Raw genomic sequence first — 24,718 nt, 5'->3', positions numbered from 1 at the left:
ACAAGCATTGAATGTCATGTGCTTTAATGGTTGCATTTCTGATGGATACTAAATAAAACACAGGATGGAGAGTTTTTGAAGATTTTTTAATACAGTACACGTTTCACAAAAACATGTACAAAATGACATCAAGACTTATCTGTCTCAGGATTCCTTTTCAGTTGAGTTGCTTTGAAATGAGAGCAATTCCATAATTCAATAGACCACTGCATTCAGCTCTTACGACTCTTGAGAATGCCTTTCTTTCTGGGCCTGATTCCTTGATGTGCAACAGTCGATGGATGACACCAAGTACGGGGCGTGTTTGAGGGCAACTGGCCAAAAGACATTTACGAAAACTGAAACTCTACACGAAAGAAAACAAATTTAGTCTAAAAAATAAAACTCTCTCCTCTCAAGCCATAAAATGATCACTCTGGCTGTTTGTAAAATCAAGAACATCATTTATAAACCACAGGATCAGTTGAAAACATTACAAGAAATAATAACTAGCATTAAAAATATTGTACTGCCGATTTACAGTCCATTCACATGACACGTAAAGGCCGGTTTCCTTAGAGGGCCACTCGATCAAGTTGCACCTTCAGCCAATAGAAAGGGCTAGGTGGGCGTGGCCAAAGGTAATGGCTTTGACATGTCTATTTACACACCTGTATCACACAAAAAAAAACTTACCATGGACTTGAATATACCCTGTGAAATCTCCCAAACATACAGTACCACCACACAGATGTTTTTCCACAAAACGTCAACAATATGCACAACTTTTAAAATGGCAGCAAGATTCATCGGCAAGCGAAACTTACAGGAAATACAGTGCTGGTGATGGAGATACAGCGGATGTAAAAGGAACTGGGTTGGCCCCACTTCACTGTTAGACGAGTTACTAAAGGTTACTTCGGATTTTGTGTTCACCGCAACAGAACAAGTTTGTGTCCCTCGAGTCCTACTGTGACCTCCTTGCAAGTGTGACCTGCGGTTTTGTACAAATCCTGGTATTCCGAAAGACAAATATAATGTTATGCGACCGCTCCGTATTCATGGGATTCTACATGAACGTTACGTAGCTACCAAGAGGTTTCGTCCAACACCGCAGATTTAAAAAGACTTTAGTCCACCTTCTTGTTGCGTAGACGCACTATGTCCAGTAGATACCGGCACGTGGGGGCGGTGTGCTGCGTGAGGAGGGTCAAAGCCTTGCCGTGGAGTAACGTCAGGGCGGTCTGGTGGCCGGTCGCCCACACCCGGTACCAAGGCCCGTAGAAGGGGTCTGAGACAGCAGGACACAGCATGTTGTTAAGATTGACTTCCGTCAGCTGGTGGGAGTTTAAATGGGAGATTGAGTTAGTCAGTGTAAGGTCATAATGAGTAAGACCCCAAACATCACAAGTACATCAACGTAAATGCATTTTCAACCATCGTGACCTGACATACTAGATATGACAATTCAGTCTCTCCGAGTAGCTGTATAAACGGAGGCATCTTTGTGCAGGCTTCACCATCTGTTTCTGCGAAACGTGTGAACTATGAGAACACGGGTGTTAGCTGCCAATTCAAACCAAGCTGGTTGGGGGGCTCGTGTGAAGAGCTGGAGTCGCACCATCTACCTCAGTAACGCTGGCTCAATAGTCAAGCAAACGTTTGCCGTCACCACGTGAACGTCAAAACAACGCTTAGGAATTTTAAAGCAATTACGCTCCATTTTCAGGCAAGAGACAAACGTCGAAATGTAGGCTGTGAATCCTGAGAATGAGCCATTACCCCACATTCTGTGGACTGAAGTCAAAATAACTCAACATATAAGAATAGAAAATGAATCTAGCCCATAACAACATTTATTTACTGTGGCCGACTGTCACCAGGCACAATAATAAAGAACTTTAAGGACACAAAGGGGAAGGGTTGTAAACTAACGGCATACTAATGTGTTACTTGTGCACTACGTAGTATGTTTGTAGTATAGAATGGAATTTCAGTATTTGACCTTCGCATGACCTCCTCACATGTGCTTGGTTCTGTGACTGCCATTCAATTTGCACATTGAACGTATATATATTTATATATATATATTTATATATTCGGTTGTTCCGCATTTTCATTGATAAACGCAGGTCTAGATACACCACCAGTTTAGGTCAACCAGTATTCTGTATTCGTGTAGTGTGTAACACGTTGAATCCCCACACAAATAAAATATAAACCTTGAATGCACATTAAAGACTCAAAAACGTAGAACTCTGTCATCATTTACTCGCCTTCGAGTTGCTCCAAATCTGACGAACGCAGAGAATGATTTCTGGATGAATGACAGATTTAGTGTCTGTTGACTACCATCGAAGAAAAAAATACAAGTGTCCCAGAACGGTTTGCTGTCCTACATTCTTCAAAAAAAAGATAAAGTTCCTACTATAAGTCAAAATCTGTTTGGTTATAAGCATCCTCCAAATATCTTTCTCTGTGTTCATCGCAATTCACAACAAAGAAATTATACCGATATGGAACAGCTCGAAGGCGAGTAAATGACCACAGACTTTTCGTATTTGTGCGAAGTATCTCTTTGCTTCAAGTTCATGTATGTTGATCAAATTTGGCAGATACTTTTATCTAATAAATTGGTTCAAAAATTGCTTAATGGAAAAACCCCAAAAATATGATCAAACGGTGTGCACAGTGTACCAGCTATATAGCAATGTGAGGTCATGCGAGACGACGTAGCGACACGTTGAATGTGGAATATGTGTGATGCTCAAGCAAGCAGGGATTTGATTCTGAACACAGGTGTAGTGTTAAATATATCATCCTACCATTCCAAGACCCTGTAGGAACACAAAGTGATAAAGGAAGAGGATGCCTGTGGACAACAGCGCCCACCACATGTCACCCAGCGGCTCTGCTTTATACACACCTGTCAAGAGAGAAACATGGTCGGTTTTTACATGTGCAGCGAGTAGGATCTTGATTTAGAAGGTTCCATGCTTCAATGCTATATATGATAAGCTTTATTCAATGGATTCTGTGTCCATTACGGTGAGATGCTGAATTACAGTCTTGTACCGAGACGGGGATTTGTGATAGGTTGAAGCTGACTGGAAGATCCACCCATAATCACAAGACTGATCTAATATAGTTTCCTATCAACAGAATAACGGTCTTCACTACACAAACTCCAGAAAACAAAAGTGTCTAGAGATTGTTATGCTGAGGTGGCGCTGTAGTACTCCTCTGTGAACACTGGATGTCGCTACATGCTTGCCGTTTCCCTCTAAAAACACGCATTAACTCAATTGTTTTACTTTGGCTAAATGTGTGCCACACAGCTGCTGTTAAACTAGGCACTTTTTAGTTTTATATGACGTACAAAAAATGTAAAAAATCATTTCAGCAGGGACGTTCACCCAAGTATTGCAATTATTTGGGAATTTCTTAAATGACAAATACTATTATAAATATTTCTTCGATAAGGCATTGAGGTGCATGTGGTTCTGTAAGAGAGCGTAACAGCTCCAGGACTTGTGTCTGATACTCACCTCCTTTTCTTAAGAGGTAGACTGGCACAAGATACAGCATGGAGTGTTGAATATAATATATCTCCTTCTCAAAAGGCAGCTGCAAAGGAAAAAAGTATGCTTAGACAACAAGAACCAGTAGCGATTGCACATACTAAACAAGTATTAGACTTTGTAAGCAGCTTTTGCACGGGCAAGCAGCGCTCGGATATTTTTTTGCACAACCTGCAAATGTGTGAAGGCATTCAAGTTTATCACTGTTCATCTGAAATATGAACCAGTTTGAAAGATATGCAAACGACATCAGTGTACATCTAAACAAATAAGACAGATGACCTGAGACGTTAAAGTCCCCGTGAACCGCAAGTTGCGATCGTTTTTATGTCCGTATTTTGTCGAGTGAAATGGAAGTTTTAATGAGAAAAATAGTGGGTGTGGCTTCCGTCCTTCCCTGCGGTTTAATTGGATGTATAAAACAGACGTTGTATTTTTAAATGGAACTGGCAGCAGACTGACAGTTGAAGGGGAGGAGTTAACGGATGCTCCGCCCAAGCCATCTTACTTGTGTCATTTGAGGTGTATAGTCATTACAGGAAGGAAGTGTGCATTTATGCATCTCGGCTAAGTATTAAACTTTTTCATGGTTTCTATGCCCGTTAACAGACTAAAGATAGCATTAGAGTAGCATTTAAAAGAGATGTTGCAGTTTTTATCAATGATTTAGGAAAAGAGAAGCTGTATTGTAAATGTGTGTGTGTGTGTGTGTTTACATAAGCATTAAACAGCTTGTTTAACCACCTTTTGGTGCTGACTAGATAAGAAGGAAATGCGGTAAGTACCGAAAACATATCTAAAGATACAGTACACAGAAACACACATCTTTCCAATAGGGTGTCCCATGGGTGTGCCTTTAAATACATTATGTTTTGCTCGCTAATACACTTATTTATACAGAACCACAAGTCTATAAAATTACTAAATAGCAAAACGGTTAGACACGATCGAATCACAAAAACAAGCCGTGAAATGAAATGATTTACACGTGACAGCTTGGAGAAAGCCAAGGAATGAAAATAATCTGGATAGTTTTAGATCAAAATTGAGCCTGAATTTTAAACTATTATCCTACAAAGAGCCACAAGTTTATCTAATGCATTGCTTAAGCTATGTATTAACATACAAAATAGTACAATGGAATTCAACAGCTCGGACACCGCACACCCAACTATGTAAATGCTTAAGGGTTAGAGCTAAAGGGCGAAGTTGCACATACCAGCTTTACAAGGTCAATGTGACAATACAACAATGCTCTTTGCCTGCCCTGCTCTTGAATATCTAGTGTCAGGTGGTTTTAACGTCATGTTTTAGAATGACTTAGAGATCATTTTCTTTGTTTTGAATGTCTATTGTTTTGAAATAGTTTCCTGGTCTCTTGTATGGGTCGATGATGTTTTCTGTATGCTTGTAGAGTGATTGGATGCGTGTCACCAGATACATTTCATATGTATGTATTTATGTAATACAATATTGACAAAATGATTATTATCTATTAAAAGCCCTATTTTTATAAATGATGATGAGTGTCAAAGTCATGGTATCAAATCTAACTCAAAAGTACCTTGTTCCTGATGTCGGTTTCGTCTAATAAATGAATTGTATTAAAGGGGTCATAGGACGCGGCCAAAATGAATATTATCATTTGTTTTAGATGGAATGCGAAAGGTTCGAAAACGCAGTTTTTTTCCACATACCGTGCATGTTTGTATATTGCCCCGCTTTTCTGAAACGGTGAGTAGTGCTGTGATTGGCCAGTTAACCAGTGCGTAGTGATCATGTGACGGAAATGTAATGCATCTTACCATATTCGGAACATCAGGTTCCAAAGCAAGTGTACTGACAGGTACGCCCACCTTACTCTCGTATACATTTGGGCGGTCTTAGTCAAGTTTTGTTCCGACAATTCATTTTTGCAATTGAACGTGTCTAATACATGCATGGGACATACCAAACACGTATGTGTGCCGTATGACCCCTTTAAATCTGTATGGATGATAAAACTTATTTTGGTTTGTAAAGGTACTTGGAATTTCAGCCTGTTTAAAGTCACCATGAAACAGAAGTTGCGATTTACTTTTACGTATTGTGACGTATAGCCGAGTGTAACGGCTTCTGAAATTAGAAAAGAATGTAGGGCGGGGCTTTATGTTGCCCTTCCCTTTTTGATTGGTTTGTTGTGAGTTGGGCCTGGAGGGGAGGGCTAAAAATGCCTTTTTTGTTGCTTACGTCATTGTTGTTGTCGAGAGGAGCTTAATGTTTTTGATTAAAGATTACCAGTGCAAATGAATAAAAAACCTATAATGGTGTCCACGGATAAATCATTAATAAAAATCACTGCAACACTGTGTGAAACGCATCAAATTTTCCTGTTTGATTTCCTGGTGACTTTAAACCAAACCAAATACATTTTTGTGATGTTGTAAGGAAAGCAAACATTGTGTTCTCAGTGATCCGTCGCATTATAAAGTTAGTTCTGTGAATGACCCATAACAGCACTGTTTCCTTATAAGTGGCTTTCTGTTGTGTGTGGAAACATCCCTCAATTTCACACTGACTAACAGTGTGAAACCTAAAAGAGGAACCATCCCCATCAGTTATTTCTGCTCTGTGACGCCTTCATTGGTCATTTACACACTTACAAAAGCTAAATTCTGATGGTGTTAGGACATAATACTGAAGTTTTTAATGAACGCTCTCACTTGTGTTATTCTATTAAACAAATGAGTTTCATTTTATGATTTTGTGTTAAATAAATAATGGAGACGCCAAAACAACCGCTTTATATACTTGCTGTTTGTTTTATATTTAGCACATTTATATCTGCTTCAACAGTACTAACTGAACTGATAAGTGAAGGGAACACCACGGAGTTAACAGCTACACGGCTGATAAGGGAGGATAAGCCTCTCAATAGCTTGATGTTTAGTAACTGTTAAGTAAAACATTTTACATTTGTGTGTTTTAGAGCAATCTTTTTTTAAAGAGATAACTAATGAGGAGTGTAAATAGTTTAGTCACTATATCAAAATCCATTCTCTTATAATACAACATTTGGCGATACCTCACTGTCAAAAAGTAGAAATGCACAGATATTACATACAGTATAAGTATATAGCATACATAAAGAATAAAATGCATGGCATTATTGTACATGTACATCCTCACAGAAAGACTAAAAACATAAATTATAGTTTACAATAGTAATATCACTTACAAAGTGTAAATATATGACATATCTATGTATCGATCCATATTGATAAAACCCCTAATACATATGCAACAGTAGTTGGTAATGCAAGTATTACTTTTTTTATGTTTTTGATTACAATAGGGTGTTTGCTATTGATGTGAAAACGTAAAACACTCTTAAAGGGATAGTTCACAAAAAATATCTGGGCTTTGGCGAATGGCACACGCATGTCAGTCTCCGCCCCGTACATACGGGTATAAAAGTAAGATGGCAGCGGTCATTCATTACCCCTTTGGGCCGAGCAACCTGAGAGGTGTCTACCGGTCGAAACGCTTTGGCATGAAGACACAACGTCTCGTTCCCTCCATCGATGTTGTGTTGAGAGACAGACTGGGGACCTCTCTCTACACACCACGGCACTGAGCCGTATCACGACCTCAAGCGGAGGGACACTGACTAGACTAGCGAGTCACAAGGGAGCGCTACTGCGTGACGTAATCTTCCAGTGGAATCAGTAGATAGGTTCTCAAGATCAAACAGGGCTCTAGAGTGCGACTGATATGGTCGCACATGCGACCTAAATTCTCAATGAGTTCTGAATTCCAAGTTCAAGTCCGAAATAATTCTTATGAAGAAAAACGGCTTGAACATAAACCCGACGTACAGCAATGATGTCGCGCGCCCAATTTATAGGAGTCATTGCAGATACGTTGAAAATAAATACGTCTGTGCATGTTGCGAACAGTCCGTATGTCAGTACACGATCCGTCCGGGCATGCGCACAACGACATTGTAGAGACCGCTCAAATGATGCGCAAATGATGATTTTGTTGTGCGATGATTTACGACACTGCACGATCTGTTCCACGCTTGCGCAGCTTTGTTTTACTTTGTTTATATTTTTTACTGTTAAATTAAATACAATACTCAATTTACTTCGCTGCTGTCCACCTGGTCTCATTTCACTATGCGTTCTGTCAAGTCAGTTTGAAATACTGTAATGTTTCCGCTGACTTTGTAGTTCTTTCTTCGTGTAAATTAATATAGTCTAGTTAGAGATACGTGTTATGTTACTAATTGGCTTCTGTAAACGCCATCGAAGGGATTATTTTACTAATTTAGATTAAATGGATAGATATATTAGCCTATATAGACCCATACTAATCAATTACTACATTTAAAGTTAACTAGTATTATCAGATTTTAATAAAAAAAACGACACAAACCGTCTTTGACAATACTTCTGATCTCAGATCGAATCACGGTAAGGTAAATAGACATGATACAGCAATGAATCGCAAAATGGAGTTTGGAGGAAACTGAAGATATGCAGTCGATAAAAATACTTTATTCCACATGTAACCAAAATAATTTATGGTCATGTAAAAACTATTATTTTGGATTGGCAACCACATAAACACATCGTAATCATGGTAACGTAAGACGCAGATGTTGTAAATTTATATTTCAGTTCAGTGAAGCATACTTTTTCAGTAAGTTACCTTTCTTGTTGAATTTTACTTCAAATAAACAACTTAATTTTTACCAGATTGTTAGTTAATCATTAACAAATCAATATCGCCTTGTGGACAGCGATTTAAAAAACGTGAACTTGTAAAACTGCGGTGTTAAATGGGATCCGGTCGAAAATTTGAGTGCACCTAAATTTTGTGCTGGTGCACCTAAGAAAAAATGTTTGGCGCACCAGTGCAACCAGTGCAAAAAGTTAGTCTAGAGCCCTGTCAAACCCCGGTCTGTCTCTCAACACAAGGTCGAGAGACCGACTGAAGGGAACAAAGAATTCTCGGGCTCCTTTAACTACCATTTAATTCTTCCTGCTATGGTAGTCAATGATGTCCTGGACCTGAAAATATCTTTCTTCGTGTTCATCAGAACGAAGTAATGTATACAGGTATGAAATTACACAAGTGGGTAAATGATGACAGCATTTTTGGATGAACAAGCCCTTTCAGGTTAACTGTCTCCTTAAATTTTGTGCACAGATCAGACGCGGAGTTATCATAGAAAACTAAGGATTACAAAACAAACAAATCATTTTTCAAGTTATTGTTAAATAATGCATTTCATTATTAGCAAATCATTTTTATTTTAATACGCTAACCACAAACTATAGGCTAAACACAGTTTCAAAATCCCACAGTTTATAATGTTTTTGTGTCTTTTTCAGCAAGTTGACAAGAGATGAACGTCGCTGCCTCTTGATGACTGAATCTCTGCCTCTTCTCATACACTGGATAAAAGTCAGGCTTTAAAAAATTGTTGTGTTAATATGAGCTTGTTGGACACTGGTGCCCCGGGCTGCTGCTTTTTCACTGTTAAATATTTAAATAAACAAATGGCGCAAACAAGCGTCTCGGGTTAATTAAAAACCAAAAGGGATGATGAAAATGCGGGACATTTTCTCAATATGCTACGTGCGGGTCCATGGTTGAAAATGCAGTCCAACGCAAAGAGGGAGGGGTGGTCAATGATGACGGAATTTCAATTTTGGGTGAACTATCCCTTTAAGAAGGTCCACGAAAGGATGTCAATCACACTGTCCTCGCATACTTTAAAGTAGTTATTTCAACATATTATGACAATTTATTTTAAGCATGCACTCACCAGTCTGGTGTTGACAACTGGAAAGAGAAGCGCTAGAAGAGCCCCATTCAGCATGTGAACCTGAAGCCTTCAAAACAGAAGAAAAGGTCAAAATCATGGCAGAAAACTCAACGCAATATTACGTTTTAAAATAGACGTTCCTGTACAAATAACAACACAGGATCACTGGAATAAATCAATTCCACAAAGGAATAGGAATATTTTATTAAAAAACATAATATAGAAAATATATTAATTCTACCATATATACGTAAATATTTAGGGTGTGATCTTTCATAATGAAGGGACAGCTCATGACACAAAAGCAGCAAACTTTAAAATGTTGTCATAGTCGTCCATATGACTCCATAAACTTTCCAATGAATCTGAATTTGTGTGACCCCTCTCCCATGCTTCTGAAAACAGTAATCTACTGTCTTCTTTATTGTATCGTTTACAATCCTGTATTTATTAAACATAACATAAATATATTGGATGTAAACAGTATATTCAACATATATTTATATAAACGAATCACTTGAAAATGATGCCGGGAATCTGCGTAGGGGCAACATCATCTCTGGAGTTCACTTCAGGCCTGTTCCAACATGCTGGTCATGAACACTTTCACAAACCAGGCTGAAAAACAGATTGAAGGACAAATACCCCTGTATCCCGACGCAACAAGACCATTACTGTGTTCACAGCCCCTCATTAGCACTCACTAGAAATGCTAACTTGCAGACATCTGAAGTCACCACCGCTCGCATGCTAATGTCAACGCTGGTCTTTCAGCTAGTTTACTTTAAAATATATACAGAAAACAAAGATCGATCACGAAGGAAGCGAATTCATCCAATGGCAAAGTAGGAAACACATGGGCTGGATTCAAGCTCACACAATCCATTTTGATGGACTGTCATCTGAGGTCATTTATTATTGATTCTCATTTGCGAGAATCACCGGTAAAATATGTCTCACAGAACTCATAGTCCTGCGAGGAATTTAGCACAACAATGTTTCTTATTATGAAAAGTCAAAATGGAAAATTAACATGGTTCTGTTAAAGCAGTCGCCTCCATAAGACCAAGTAACAAATCTATATTACTTTTTTTTTCTGCAGAACACATTGGTCCCCATTGACTTCCACTGTATAGACACAAAACGCCAAGACATCTCTCAAAACATATTCTTCTGGGTTTCACAGAAAAGAAAGTCAACGGTTTTCAAATAACATGGGGGTAAATGAAAATGACAAAATCTTTTATATTTTAGGAGAACCATCTCTATAATGAAAGCACATATTAGCGACAAGTACCGTGGTTCTACCTTTCTAGTATCATGATATCACCACGTTAGCGTCACTAACCAGTAAGGCCACAGAAAGAATTACACTCCAGTCCATCTGACTGGTGCTTTACAAGTCACCATTCATTAAATAAACTTTCTGCAAAACCAGATACTAGCACTATACATTCCTGTGACCGATGTCAAACGTCCACGACCTCAAACATAAGAATGACCCCTGTGCAGAGGCGTTAGTCAACTTGAGTCTTTTTATGTCATTTACATAACACACACCACATTGTTTGTGGACCACACAGAGCAAACCGGGGTTAAGTGCTTTGCTCAAGGGCATTATATTAATGAAAGCTCATTACCTCTCAGGGAACAACTATATCAGAACATGCAACCTTGCTTCAGCGTGCTTCAGGACCATAACAACCCCAACGATTCATGGATTGAATTTTAATGTCAGAGCCCATAGCATGGAGCAACATCAAGCCAAGTGCTTTTGTTCAAAGGGATAACACAACTACACTTGAAGGAATGAACCTCAACCCTTATGTCGCCTTTCCAGTCTCTTAAACCCTGGGCTTTAAAGGGACAGTTCACCAAAAAAAAGATGGTCTCACTCTCTAGATGTTCCAGATCTGTATACATTTCTTTGTTTGGTTGAACACAGAGAAATATATTTGGACAAATGCTTGTAACGTAACCAAACAGTTCTTGGACCCCATTGACTACCATAGTAGAAAAATTACAATAGTAGTCGAAAGTGCTGGACGTTGTGAAGATGTTTTCTTTATCATGGAGAGGATCATGTCATCATCCACCACTTTTCTCTCACATGGGCGCCCGGGATTGTTTTGTTGCCGAGCTCATACCACACAAACAAAACGGCTGTCTAAAACAAACCTATATCGCTGCAAATCTATATCGCACACGTCCTATTCTGGTACATTTGGTACATATACTTCCGCCATCAGTTATCAACACATTGGCGATACCCAGTATGCAAGTTCACATTTCGGAAAATCTTCAATTGTCTCTTTAAGAATTAAATGATAGAATGCGTAGTTTGATTTTTGAAGTATGATGTTGTTTTAGGAATTGTCAGCCATTTTCAACTTTCCGGTTTTAACACCGTTCATCTTACATCTTACTTTGCTAAAGTTTCAAGTGAACGCTTTAAGCGAGCGATCTCTCACACCGTCGAGTAATGACCATCTTAAGTATCCACAGACATAGGTGCTGACAGGTCGAAGGGCTATTTTTAAAAACATCTGGTGATCAGCACACATCAGAATTCCTCGTATGCTTCGAGAGGCCAAACACGAGAGCTCCTGTCCCTCTGGATTTATATTCCACAAGAGCCAAGGGTAAAGGTGACAAAGAGTGAGAGTTATCACGCAAGCGATTGAGAAACTGTCACAGATACTCACCTAAAGATGATCATAGCCATTTTGCTAGGTGGACATGCGAGCAGGATGATCTGCGAAAGAAGAAAGCAAGCTTAATACACAAACTGGCAGTTTTCTATACATAAAATGTATGCATTGGTTTTGTTATGGAATTTGCAATACATTTGATTTCTTGCAAGCTTAAGTAAAGTTTAACGTTGTCTTTGACATGGACACGATCACATAGCTGTCAACTTCTGAGCAAGGTTCTAAATCCGAAAAAAAGAAGTCGACTCTGAATCACGCAAACAAAGTAGTGCCCTCGTCAAACTGGCTTGTGAGCCTCATTCGCGGATGACCAATCACAGCAGATTAGACCATCTGACCAATCACATCAGACTAGGCTAGCGGAAAGGGGGGATTAGACGGATGAAATCGCAGAACGTATCTTTTGAGAGACTACTTATATTACGAAATAATAGTGTTTTTACACCGTTATGTACATAAAATAGTTGTTGGACACTCCATAAACCAAAGCAGGACCTTGAAAATCCCTAGTTATCTACTCTTTAAAAGAGATAAGCAAAGATAAAACATAATAATACACGTAATACGTTACATTTATATTCCACAGAACCGTTTTTTTCCAATATTTTAGCACAGAATTAACAAAAAAGTCTGCAGATTCCGTATGACCCTGGTTTTGAGTAATGTCATATCCCTCTGAAATGAAAATAAAACTGTACATCGTAATTTCTGTGAGTTAAGTCTATTTATTATCAAAGTATTTGTCAGTAAAACCGTTATTTCGGGGGAACATGTCAATAATTGCATTGCAGGCTGATTTAAGGTGTGACACTAAATTGTCGGCTTGCGCTTCAAAAGAATTCAGTCAGGGGCTACAGTCAGTGCTCCTAGTCAAAAGAGTTAGTCTGGAGCCCTGATATAATGTATGAATGTTAAAGTAATGTGCTGGAAGGGGTCACTGCTTTGGACGACGATAGGAAGGAAGCAGAATCCTGTCAGCAGATGTCAGGTGAACTACAGCAGGATCTGACATGTTGCGTAACAGGATGACTGTGGCTTTCACTCGCTCGCTCTGAATAAAAGAGAGATAAAACAATGTTTCTTTAATTCAAGTACTTGGAGGTGGTGCCATCCTTATCTTGTACACACAAACACAGAGACACAAAAGCCTTTTAAGTGGCTTAACCAAACTCGTATTCAAACTTAATAATTGTCATTTACATTAAGTTTTTGTTATATAAAACCGTACTTTTATTTACCCAAACAGAAACGTTTTTAAATCAAATAAAGCTTTTTATTCTTTTCAACCCACAATAGCCAACTAAATGAACCAGTCTCATTTACATCCTGTGTTCTCTTGTTGGTTTACTGAGCTTTGAATGATTCAGTGTTTTTTTAATATTCGCTAGTGATTGGACAGTTTATACGAATCGGTTTAAACGAGTCATGGAAACGCTACATTTCAAATTAAAAACCCTTAATTCGCTAAAAAGTTTTAACGTTGCAGAGGTGGCTTTTCATTCTTGCGGAAAAGGCTTAAAGTGAATTACCGGAGATGGACACGCATCTGCCGAATAAATTCCTCCCGAAAGTCGCGTAACTGCACTACGAGACGGCGTAACCTGACTTACTGGAGTGCTGATCATGTTACACGGCACGAGAAATGTTGTTATGGTCATTCTTAAATGTCCGAGCAAAGACAAAGTATTTCTGTAATTGCCTCTTAGAACTGTCAGGACTGTTTCTCCCAAACAGCAAGCATCCACGAAAGCCCAGTATTTATTGCGTTTCGTAAAAGTATTATATATGAAAAGTATTATATTCAGTGGCATCTCTTACTGATATTTATTGGCAGTTTAATAGGAAGTGACAGTTGACTAGTTGGATGGAAACGGTACTAATTCGCAAATGTTTTATGCGATATTCTAATTTTGCGCTTAAGCTAAATTCGCAACTTTGGATGGAAACCCGGCTACTGTCATTGATGTGGCTGGTATGAGACATGTCCGATGATGCTTGAAAACGTCATGTTCAACTTGTTCTAAAATAATGATGTGTTCCAACACATGAACTATTGTAAAATATATACTGAAATGGTTCACACTTATTTTTTCTGACAATGCAAAATACGTTTTTTTAAACAATGTAACTTTGTATAAAACTTAACACGCACACACTGCAATTCACCTCATGTGATCATTATTTTCTCTTTTCATCTAAAACTGAAATGAGCAGTTCACTTAAAACAGGCAATCCGCTCATAATTTACTCGCCCTCGGGCCAGCCGAGATGTTCATTTCTTTAGCCGAGCAAAAATGAACAATTATATATAAAATCGCAGTCATTTTATATTCTTCAACGCATTCACTCATTATAAACGTAATCTAAAAGGGGGTTAGAATACACAACTGCAGTATTTTAATACAAAATTATTCATTTGGGATCGCATAAGGGTGACAGTACCACTATAATATAATAAAGACCACAATATGTAAAAATATCAAACAAACGGGGATGATAAAACATTAAGATACTTCTATTCATAACATATCAGCTATAATACAGTTGATGTTGCTTTGTTTCATTTTTCTTTTTGGCCATTATTTACATAAACCCACAACGCTGTCATTAAATTTGCCAGTTGACAATAAAACTTGTTCGAAAGACTCGGTTTAATAGACACAACTGGAACCACAGAGTTACTGCGACAGGTCTAAGCACAAGTAGAATTTAGTAGAACTTGTTGTGGTGACATCACACCGTTCCTGGGGCTGGGCCGCGAGCAACATGAGCTGTGAGAGAGGAAATCTTCATCTGGTTGCTCCGGTGCATTATGAACACCTTGCTTTGAGCAAAGGAAAATTCTTTCTCTAGCCATTTAATAGCAGATAAACGACTGCCATCCTGAATCCGAGCATATAACTGAAGGGTTAAGGAAAAACATTAGATGTAGAAACCACATACTGCACAAAAGGATCTTCTGGATCATCACACCAGCTCTTATTGTCCATGGGCAGAATACGGGTGAGCTTCATTTGTATTTATAGAAAACTAATAATAAAAAATTCTGAGTGTGTTCTGGGCTCGAGCTGGTTCCGAGCCCAGAGCACTTGCTCTCAGCAGGGTAGAGTGCTCCGGGTTCGGATAGATCCGGCGAGCTCGGAGCCCACTCCCTTTACAACACGCCCATGCTTTACCATCTATCCCAACAAGGAGCTGTTTATCGGCGAGGTCGAACGCGAGAACACGTTTGAAGGGCAAGTATCCCACAGTTTACACCCGCTCAGAGGAACAACATGAAGACATTGTCGATGGATCATAGATTTCACAAGTCACCATGGAAACGGTTATAAAATGGAAACATTATAAAAAGAATTTAAAATATATATTCTACATGGCTATCTTTATTACATTTGTTGGGATGTTTGTAACAATTCATTTAACATGTGTGTTTTTTATGTGTGCTGTATAGTGAACCTCTAATTTGTACCTTTAAAAAAACGACTTTTATTTGGTTTTGTGAAAACGGACTTTGCAATGTAACCGGTTGCTGATGTCGTCACATTAATGGAGACTCCTTTAATTGTAGAAAGTGCTACAGTTGTCATAATCTTTACAAAAATCTTGTTTAACAGTTCAGTACACACGAACCATAGTTCATTTGCATAAGAGGATGAAGGTCTGCTGTGACCGAGGTAGAGAATGACACGTTAGGCCCACAGTAACACGTCCACCATGTCATGTAATATATGCATTTAAATGCATTTCAAAAAGATCAATTTTCATGTTTCGGTTTGACTTGGTTAGCTAAAGGCTGTGGCTTTCCAAATGTTAAAAGAGGTGACAACAGCCTGTCCTGAAAGGTGCATTGTAGTTTGGAGAAAGGCCTTTCAATACTAAACTGTGAGAGGATCAGAAATAAGGTTTTTCATACTGACTATTCCTTAAAATTTAAAGTCTAATTTTATTAATTCTTTTGTAAATGGATTTAAAGTAATAATAAGAATTTAAATATGTGAACAGTTTGCTATGGGATCAACTTTAATAAATCTGCCAGCCTGAAAACTCAAAGGTTGCAACTTCGATTCCAAGTCTGGCTCTCTAACTTAATGCCCCAACGATCTTTGACCCAATGCATCAAATATTGCCTAAAAAGTGGACAAGAGTAATGTTTGCAATTGCTCTACAGTTAATATCCATCACCATTAACATCTTTTAACTGTTGGAAATTGTATGGTGTGCATATTCATCCAGTGATATTTGGAGATGTTTAAATAAGCCTAATTTAAAGGGAATACAGTATTCAATATAAAAACAAACAACAATAACACCTTACATTCTTTTATTTAAAGATTATTTCATTTTAAAAGGTTAAAAAATAAAATTAATAATAAAATTAGTTGTGAATGCTGAATTGCGATGGGTGAGATTGTAAATATAATTGTATTATTGCTGTAAAACTATACTATATTAATCTGTGCTTCTACGCCCCGCTCATTAAAAGCGCACACATGCGCAGACAACCCCTAAAGCTTGCTAACATTTCCTTAAAATGAACTGGCCTGGAACATAACTTGCTCCGGAGCAGGTTATCTTCAGAGAGTAAGTTGCTGTGGTTACTTACATACCCTGAAAGTTATCAAGATATAAGTAGTTGAGGTCATCAGCCAACTAACCCTTAAACTTACTCGGATATGTCACATAACCTGTTTTCTGGAATAGCCCCCTGGTGTTCAACCCCTGCGCATTCAGTGATGCTGTGCGGGTCATATATCAAACAGTAGAGGACCCGACGTCTTCAAGCGTTAAAAAACTCCAAGACACCAGTCTCATCGCTTTGCTGGCAGATATTAGCTAAACTCATCCGGTGAGAATTGTAAACCCTTGACTTGAAACGCATTATACATGTTGAGATAAGCTTCCTGATGTTACGTAGCACAACACAGCAGGGTTATGAGGAAAATACTGAAAGACTGACTTCCCTGAACTGCCACATTGCACCTCAGGCAAACTGCATTCACATCAAAGAGAATCCAAGCTAGCGTGAGACAACACCCTGTACCTTAACGTGTTATATTGGAAAGTTTGTGTTGTAAACTCTGGATGTGTATTGACGTGTGCAGGGAACAACAAAGAGCTAGGAACAGGTTCTAGGTCTTGAAATAGATCTGTATATTTGTATACCATTTTTTCCACAACTCTCTGGAATATTGTATTGTGATTGGTGACATTCCAAGGTTTATTATTTCCAGATAACAAAGGCCTAAACCTAATAAGATCGGCTCATCCAGGTATTGCTTTTTATATTTGTGTGATATGTCAAAGTGCGATGGGGTATTCTACAATGATTGGATGTACAAAAACACCCGTTGCATTTTGAAACTGGCAGCAGACTTTTAGTTGAAGGGGAGGAGTTAACAGATGCTCCGCCCAAGCTGTCCAACTTGTTTTTATCAGAGTGGAAGAGCGTTTTCAAATGGTACATGCATATTAAAAAGAAAATGACCCACATTGATAAGCTATTTATTATAAACGCTGCAAAAAAAATAATAAGAATCCATAGTCATTTTTTATTTCACTGGGGCTTTAAAGTAAATAAAAATATACTATTATTATGCATTTTATTTTATGGTTTAATTAAAAGAAAAAAAAGTGTTCTACATAAAAATGTGGCTAGCCACAGAAACCTTTCTTGCTCAGATCCTAGATCCTGGTTTAGATTTATCAAATTAAATAATTTACTCTCCCTCAGATTGTTCCAAACCTGTCTTCATTTCCTTGTTCTGCTAAACACAAAGGAAGATATTTGGAAGCATGTAAGTGACCAAACAGATCTCATCCACCATTTACTGCCATAATAGGGAAAATGAATTATATGGGAATCAATGGGGGGATGAGATCTGTCTGGTTACTGACATTCTTTCCAAATATCTTCATTTGTGTTTATACAGGTTTGGAACAACTTGAGGGCGAGTAAATAATTACATTTTCATTTCTGGGTGAACCATCCCTTTAAATATAATGAAATGTATCGGAAAACTGTTCCTCTTTTTCAACCTTTTAATTTAATAATCTTTAATAGTTTCTAAATACAATAAGCAATTGCCAAAGTAATGTGCTTAAAACCTTTTAATACAAATATTAGGGAAACATTTTTCATTATGTAGCCAATAAATGTAAATGTTTATGAAAACCAGGGCGAGCTTGATAGTTGTGATTTAGGAATGTTGTTGAAACTGTTTAGAGTCATCATTACCTCATAACCAATTTATACCATTCACCTTTCATATTATAGTTATGCTTAAATATTGTTCAAAATATAAGCCTATATCTTTTGGCTTCCTGCCTACATTCTAAACACACACGGCATACAGAGGCTCTTTAAATGATATCCGATCAACTGAGCTGAGCTTTTCCAAAGTCTCTCAAAGCATTTGATCAGACTATGTACTATTATTTTCTAATGTCCTTTTTGCGTTTCTCATAATGGGGCTGTTACGTGAAGTACAATATCCTTTTGTGGTACGATGTAATGGGGCCTAATTCGTTTATAGATTTAAAACATTCACTGCAACTTTTTCACATGAATGTTCCCCTCATCCCATGGACTGTGGGGTGACTAAAAAGGGTCATTAGTTGCCATTAAAAAGAAAAGAAATCAATAAGAAAAAGCTTTCTTTGCGAAATCATCGTTTTCGAAGCTTTGATTTGATTTGGTGTTAAACAACGGATGTTCATGTTTCTAGTTTCAAAAAACGCTTTCTATTCCTATATTTCAAGTCTATTGTTCACCGCTGTCCCTCTTTTTCCGGTTTCTATAAAGTCCCTCCTTCCGAAACGCTCTGATTGGTAAAGCTGACCCATTCTGTCATGATTGGTTCCCGCTTGGAGCTTTCCCACCCATACCATATCAGCGAGCTTCCCCTGTGATGCGTTGTGGTGGGCTGTCCCCCTCTCAGTGCACGTCTATTCGTAAGCTTTGACATTTCGCAATAAAATGGCGTCAGCTTCACTTGATCAAAAACATGCCGATCGATCGAGGTGAACAAGTAAAGGTGCAAAGGTCAATCTTTGTTAGAGATCGCAAATGTTTTTCCTACTAAGGCGAGGGAAATTACACCGGAACAATAGTCGTCAGACCGGTTAGATTAAGTTCGTTTTTGAATAATAAAGCTTTCCTGTACCTAAGTGGTTAGAGCACAGCACTAGCAATGCCAAGGCCGTGGGTTCCATCCCAGAGGATTGCACAAACTTAGAAACAAATGCATAGTATAATGCAATGCAAGTCGATTTGGATAAAAGCATCTGCAAAATGCATAAATGTAAACAGATTGACAAGCAGCACTTCAAAGGAGGTTTTATAGAAGTGTTTAAAGGTATGCGCGCACACACACACAATATCAGTGTATTACACAGACAGCTTTTACAGCCGATGGTAAAGTCATGGAAGCTGTTATTTGACCGTTGGTAATCTTAGAATGTGTGTAGCTGAATTCTTATTACCAGCTGTAGTACTGTGATGAAAGTGAAAGTCACTAAGCGCTCAGCTCAGTCAAGTGTTTACGATCTCTGATAACCAAACACTACTCCGGCATCTCTTCCTCTTCAAGGAAGGCCTCGCCCCTTTTTTGGTATATTTGATATTTCCCTTGAATTTCTTACATGTTTTCTATTTTTTTTAAACCTAAAATGACAAAATCAGTTATGAAATGTGATGTATCTATGTACATCTGTGAAACCGGGCACTTACCTTTAAAGAAGTTCTTATAAAATATATTTTATAACCATTTAAAAAAATATATTCATAATTTTAAGCACAATCCTTTAAGAATTTTAATTATTTAGGACAATTTATTTAGACTAAAAAGTCAGTTAAAAAGAATTTCCTTAAAGCCTGTTACAGACTGTACGATATCAACGATCTAATAACATCATGACAGGTCACACTAGATCTAATAAACTTGGGAGCGACATGCATTCAGTGGCGCCCCAAGGGTGCACCATGGCCACCCCAGAAAACACTAGCCACCCCATTGGTCCCCAAACCAGAAAGACATTTTTTATTATAATAACAATATTATTATTAGTTTGCCATTACATTAACATGACAAAGTGCCGTTCAAAATGAAATAAACTTGTTAAATGTGTTATATGTACTGTAGAATACGAACTCAACCACTCTCCTTTCCCTGCGATGCCACGACTACGTGCACATGCGCAGATGCAATAACACAGCAAGCACATCCTGTTGAGGGTAATTGCAGTTGAGATGTGGATTTTTTTCTTTGTCTCTAAATAATAAATAGTAATAACTGTATAGTCTCAGTATAAATGGCAGTGCCCAAACTGTTGTCTAACATTAGATTTAAGCATAGTAATCTTTTTGTATTTTTTGCCACCCTAACATTTATGCTGCCCCCATTTGGCCACCTCATAAAAAAAATCCTGGGGGAGCCACTGCATGCATGTACGCCGTACGATGACGATACCTCCTGAATCTTGAATATCTCAAATTGATAAACACAGCAACATGAATCACACTTTGGTAGTTGCGGATTTCATGTGTGCTGGAAGAAACAAAGAGGTGGCAGCGGAAGAGAGCAATATTATTAATGAACTTTTATTGCCATGTAGTGTTGATCAATACGTCATTTCATGTTGCATTTTCATTGGCAACTCCATAGGCGTGGGTCGTACAATCGCTGCCAAAAATTATCGCAGACTGTGTTTGATCGCAAGACCCTGACAACGGCCATCTTTCAGTCTCTCTCACTGTAGGACGTCGGACCAGCGTTTAGCAGCCACGACCACAGAAATTACAGTTATTTGGGTTTATGAATATGAATAAATGAACAAACTTAGGTTTGTCTTATAATATTTGTCCTCATTATGTATGAATTCAATGTTCCTACAAAACATTTTGATTCATGGAAAGAAAATTAAGAAACGGTTATCACGGTTACCGCCCAAAATCTGAACCCGGCTTAAGAATGTTTTGTAAATGCATCCCCAGATGTTTCGTCGCTTCCATCATTAAAACACATTAAACTAACAGGAAGCTCTTAGAAGGGTGGCAGTACGACTTAAATCCATCAGCTGCCATCAAAAGAATTCCCGACCAAAGTGCCTCACAAGGAAATAAACATAACATATTCATGATGTAATATTGGAAAGCTTTTCCCCTTTGAATAAGTTACATTTAAAAGGAATTTGACTAAACACGTTGCTGACTAATGGATATCCGTCCTCTCTATTCAACACAAATTCTAGTGACTAGTTACACCTATTCTAATTATTTAGCAAGTGTCTGTAGGGGTGTGTAAAGGTAGGCGTATTCGTACCGAACCATCATGAACTGTCACTGGGAAAAAATCCAAATGAAGTCATGATCATTCCTATGCACTACTCCCTTTGAAGGGCAGAGCCAGAGTTTAGACATCGGAGTGAACAGGGCATAAACATCCCATTATGTAGACGTTTGGAATGCACTTGGAAAAGAAAGCCATGTAATTTCCTCATTATCTTCAGCTGGTGTGTTCATGTGACAACGAAGCATTGTGTCCGTCAGCCGGTGTTCCTGTTTTAATGGCATAACTTAAGCGTAAAAACTGTTTGCAAATAAAAAATATACATTTTGCACAAAACTCCACTCCAAAAGTCAGCAACAGGTTCTTGCCACAACGCCTTCAAAATGTCACGTTTAGGCCCCATTCTCTCCAAAGCTGTGCCCTTCAAAGGGAGTAAGGCATAGGAACAATGAGTATATTGGGAATATTGCCTTTGACGGTTCGGTACGAATACACGCACCGTTACTCCCCTAGTGTCTCAAAGTTTTGTGCATTTAAGGAACAGAAGCCACAAGTGATCATTTGCAATTGTGCCATTTTAAACATGGATGAAACCGGTAACTGCAAAGTTTTGAGGCTCGACTTTTTTATACTTAGATTTTTTTCTGGAAGCCTGGAAATAGGCGAATCATAGACACGGAAGACTGTTGAACTAGGCATGTAGCATCTTTTCTTAAGATCAAAATGCATTTGTTTCCCCAATCGGAGTTAAAATCTTTTTTTCGTGCTGAAAAAAATTGATCTCAATGTTGGTTGGTAGAACAAAACCCTTTCAATACACAAATATTATGCACGAGTGTGGATGACAGCTCAGTGTTTTGACAACCGCTGACATCACACACTTAAGAGCTACTGAAATGATGTAACACGTATAGATTCACTCTTAGGTATGTGGCAAGTATGAACAACAACTTTTTAACATCTACACACATTCGCGCCACTGCACCATTGACACCACGAAAAGTCCATTTACCAATATGCCACATCCGAAATAAACAACTTACAATGGACTTGCAACAGACTAAAGTCAACTGTTTTTCCCAAGAGCCCAACAGTGTCTTACGCCACCTTCATCACCACTGTCTGTAACACAGCAAAATCTTTGATCAGACAAAGACCGTACTTACTTGCACCATCGTGACCACATGGCAGGGGTTGAGGAGGTAGATCACAGTCTTTGTTGCGAACTTGAACCCGACCTCCACTCCAAAAGTCATGCAAAGTGCCACCAGCAACAGGTTCTTGCCCCAGCTGTCTTCTCTGCCCTTGCGTCCCACATCTTTAGGGACTCGAATCTTTTTCATGGCCACCAGCACCTCCAGCACAGAGATGAACACAATGATCAGACTCTCAACAATCCTCTGCTGAGGGTAGATGAAGGCTGCGCACTCGGGCCCTCCATTGCCCTCGAACTTGGGGTCCACCCCTCCATACATCCAGTCCAGCAGACTGTAGATGTTATATCGAGACATGTTCCTCTTCTCGTATTGGAAAAGGTACGAACAAGACGGAATGAAGGACAGGACGCCGACCTCTTGGCGAAACATTAACTTCAAATCTGTATTCAGAGCAAGCAGGATGAAATGATCCAGGAGGCGCCCACCTCAGCCGGAGAGATGCTGCATCAGATCCACCTCGATGAGAAAAAACAGCGATGCGTCTAGATTTCAAACGACGGTTAAGAGATGCAAAGCACGCCGATCATGACCACGACTGGGCGTCGGTCGGTGCATTACAAGAAACGCGCGAATTTGTATTCTTCGCCGAAGCGGATCGTTACACAAAAGCCCCTCGTTTGGCGTCAAACCGTCTCAAACACGACATTAAATGTTAAAACGCTATCGCGACAGACGTGAGGCACCGATCCAGGCAGGTGTAACTCGCGGATGTGAAGCGTCGCGTTGTTAATCGCGCTGAGAGCAGACACAGAGGCGAGATATATCCGGGTCCATGTGGCCCATTAGAGATCTTCTCACCATAGAAACGCCGCCCTGTTCACGCGGGCACCCCCAAGTCCACGGAGCGCGACGCGCATGCGCCGTTGTCAGTTCCTCTTAGATCTGCGTGAGCTCGTTTCCTGAAACGCCATTGGCCGAACGCGGTGACCACGCCCGCATTTCGCAAAGACGCGCTTACTTTTTCCACTCGAGAACGAACTTTATTTGCGCGAGTTTTCTATTATTAACGTTTGCTACCCTCTTCGGTCCTAAACCGTCTGAAATGCACGTGAAACGCGCTATAGAAATATATTGGAATTTAATAGTTACTCCTGGATTATTCTTCAATCTTTGGGTTTCTCATGTGTTTTCAACATACGTCTTAAAGTCGCTATTATAAGTGTTGCATCTATAAAAGCCAATGAGAGAGGTGACGGTAAACACAGGGGTTAGTTTAAAACAGGACTAGACGTTAGCTACACTTGGACGTTTAAACAACATTACTGAAGTTAAAACAATGGCACTGATGTGTTTGCAGTTTTCAATTTAGACAAATCTAACATTGACTTTAGTCTGGATTAGTTTTAAGCCCCGTGCAGGGAAACCACCCCTTTAAAATTCTGTCATGAATTACTCACCTTGTAGTTCCAAACATGTATACATTTCTTTGTTCGGTTGAACACAAAGAGAGATATTTTGGATTAATGTTAGCGAACAACAGTTCTGAAGCACCATTGACTGACATAGCAGGAAACATTTAAATGGTAGTCAAAGGTGCCCCAGAACTGTTAGCTGCCCTACATTCTTCAAAATATCTTCAACAGAACCAAAACATTTTCTCCTATGGCAGTCAATGGTTTTACTGCATTTTTCCAATTAGTTCATTGTTGCATGTAGGTAAGTATCGATGAGAAATCATATGAACTCAAACGCCACTACTGTACTTATCGACGACATTTTGTCCAGAGAAATACTATAAACACGTAAAGTTATCGCTTGTTAAGAGGCGACCCCTTGTGGTCAATGTAGTAGTTCAATTTCACTTTTCTCTTTTGTATTGTATTTCTATATATGTAGGCGATTGTATTTCTCTACTGGTTGAAATTCATTGACTTAGACTTAAATACATTTACAAAGTTCGGCAACGAAGCCAAATATAATGTACGTTACTGTGTTCAGAAATGACTGACACATTACTTTCATTATATAGCAGAGAGTCTGTGTAAATAGATTAGAATACACAGATTTATTATAACAACTTATAATAACTTGATGAAAAATAATGAACAAGGACTTTGAAATTTCAATTCAAATCCAGAATGTGAATTAAGATGGATACAGGTATGCGTTTGGTTAATCCAAAGAA

The 24,718-nt window shown here is 38.7% G+C and overlaps 1 protein-coding gene across 2 annotated transcripts; it reads right to left on the bottom strand.

The window, feature by feature from the left end:
- Window positions 1-67: 67 nt before the first annotated feature.
- On the bottom strand, window positions 68-23,477 carry tmem164 (transmembrane protein 164). 2 transcript variants are annotated; one of them, XM_079485716.1, is made up of 7 exons: window positions 22,543-23,448; window positions 12,084-12,133; window positions 9,379-9,445; window positions 3,528-3,606; window positions 2,805-2,905; window positions 1,072-1,316; window positions 68-992 (listed from the first exon to the last, which is right to left on the bottom strand). In XM_079485716.1, exons 1-6 carry the CDS (start codon window positions 22,960-22,962, stop codon window positions 1,110-1,112), a joined length of 924 nt encoding a protein of 307 aa, XP_079341842.1. In that variant the 5' UTR covers window positions 22,963-23,448; the 3' UTR covers window positions 68-992; window positions 1,072-1,109. The 2 variants fall into 2 exon arrangements, with proteins under 2 accessions (XP_079341842.1, XP_079341841.1); XM_079485715.1 differs by having other exon boundaries at window positions 68-1,316; window positions 22,543-23,477.
- Between the last annotated feature and the right edge of the window lie 1,241 nt (window positions 23,478-24,718).

This window comes from Barbatula barbatula, assembly GCF_947034865.1.
Source record: "Barbatula barbatula genome assembly, chromosome: 22".
Lineage (NCBI taxonomy): Eukaryota > Metazoa > Chordata > Actinopteri > Cypriniformes > Nemacheilidae > Barbatula > Barbatula barbatula.
This window is presented reverse-complemented; position numbering and strand designations above follow the sequence as displayed.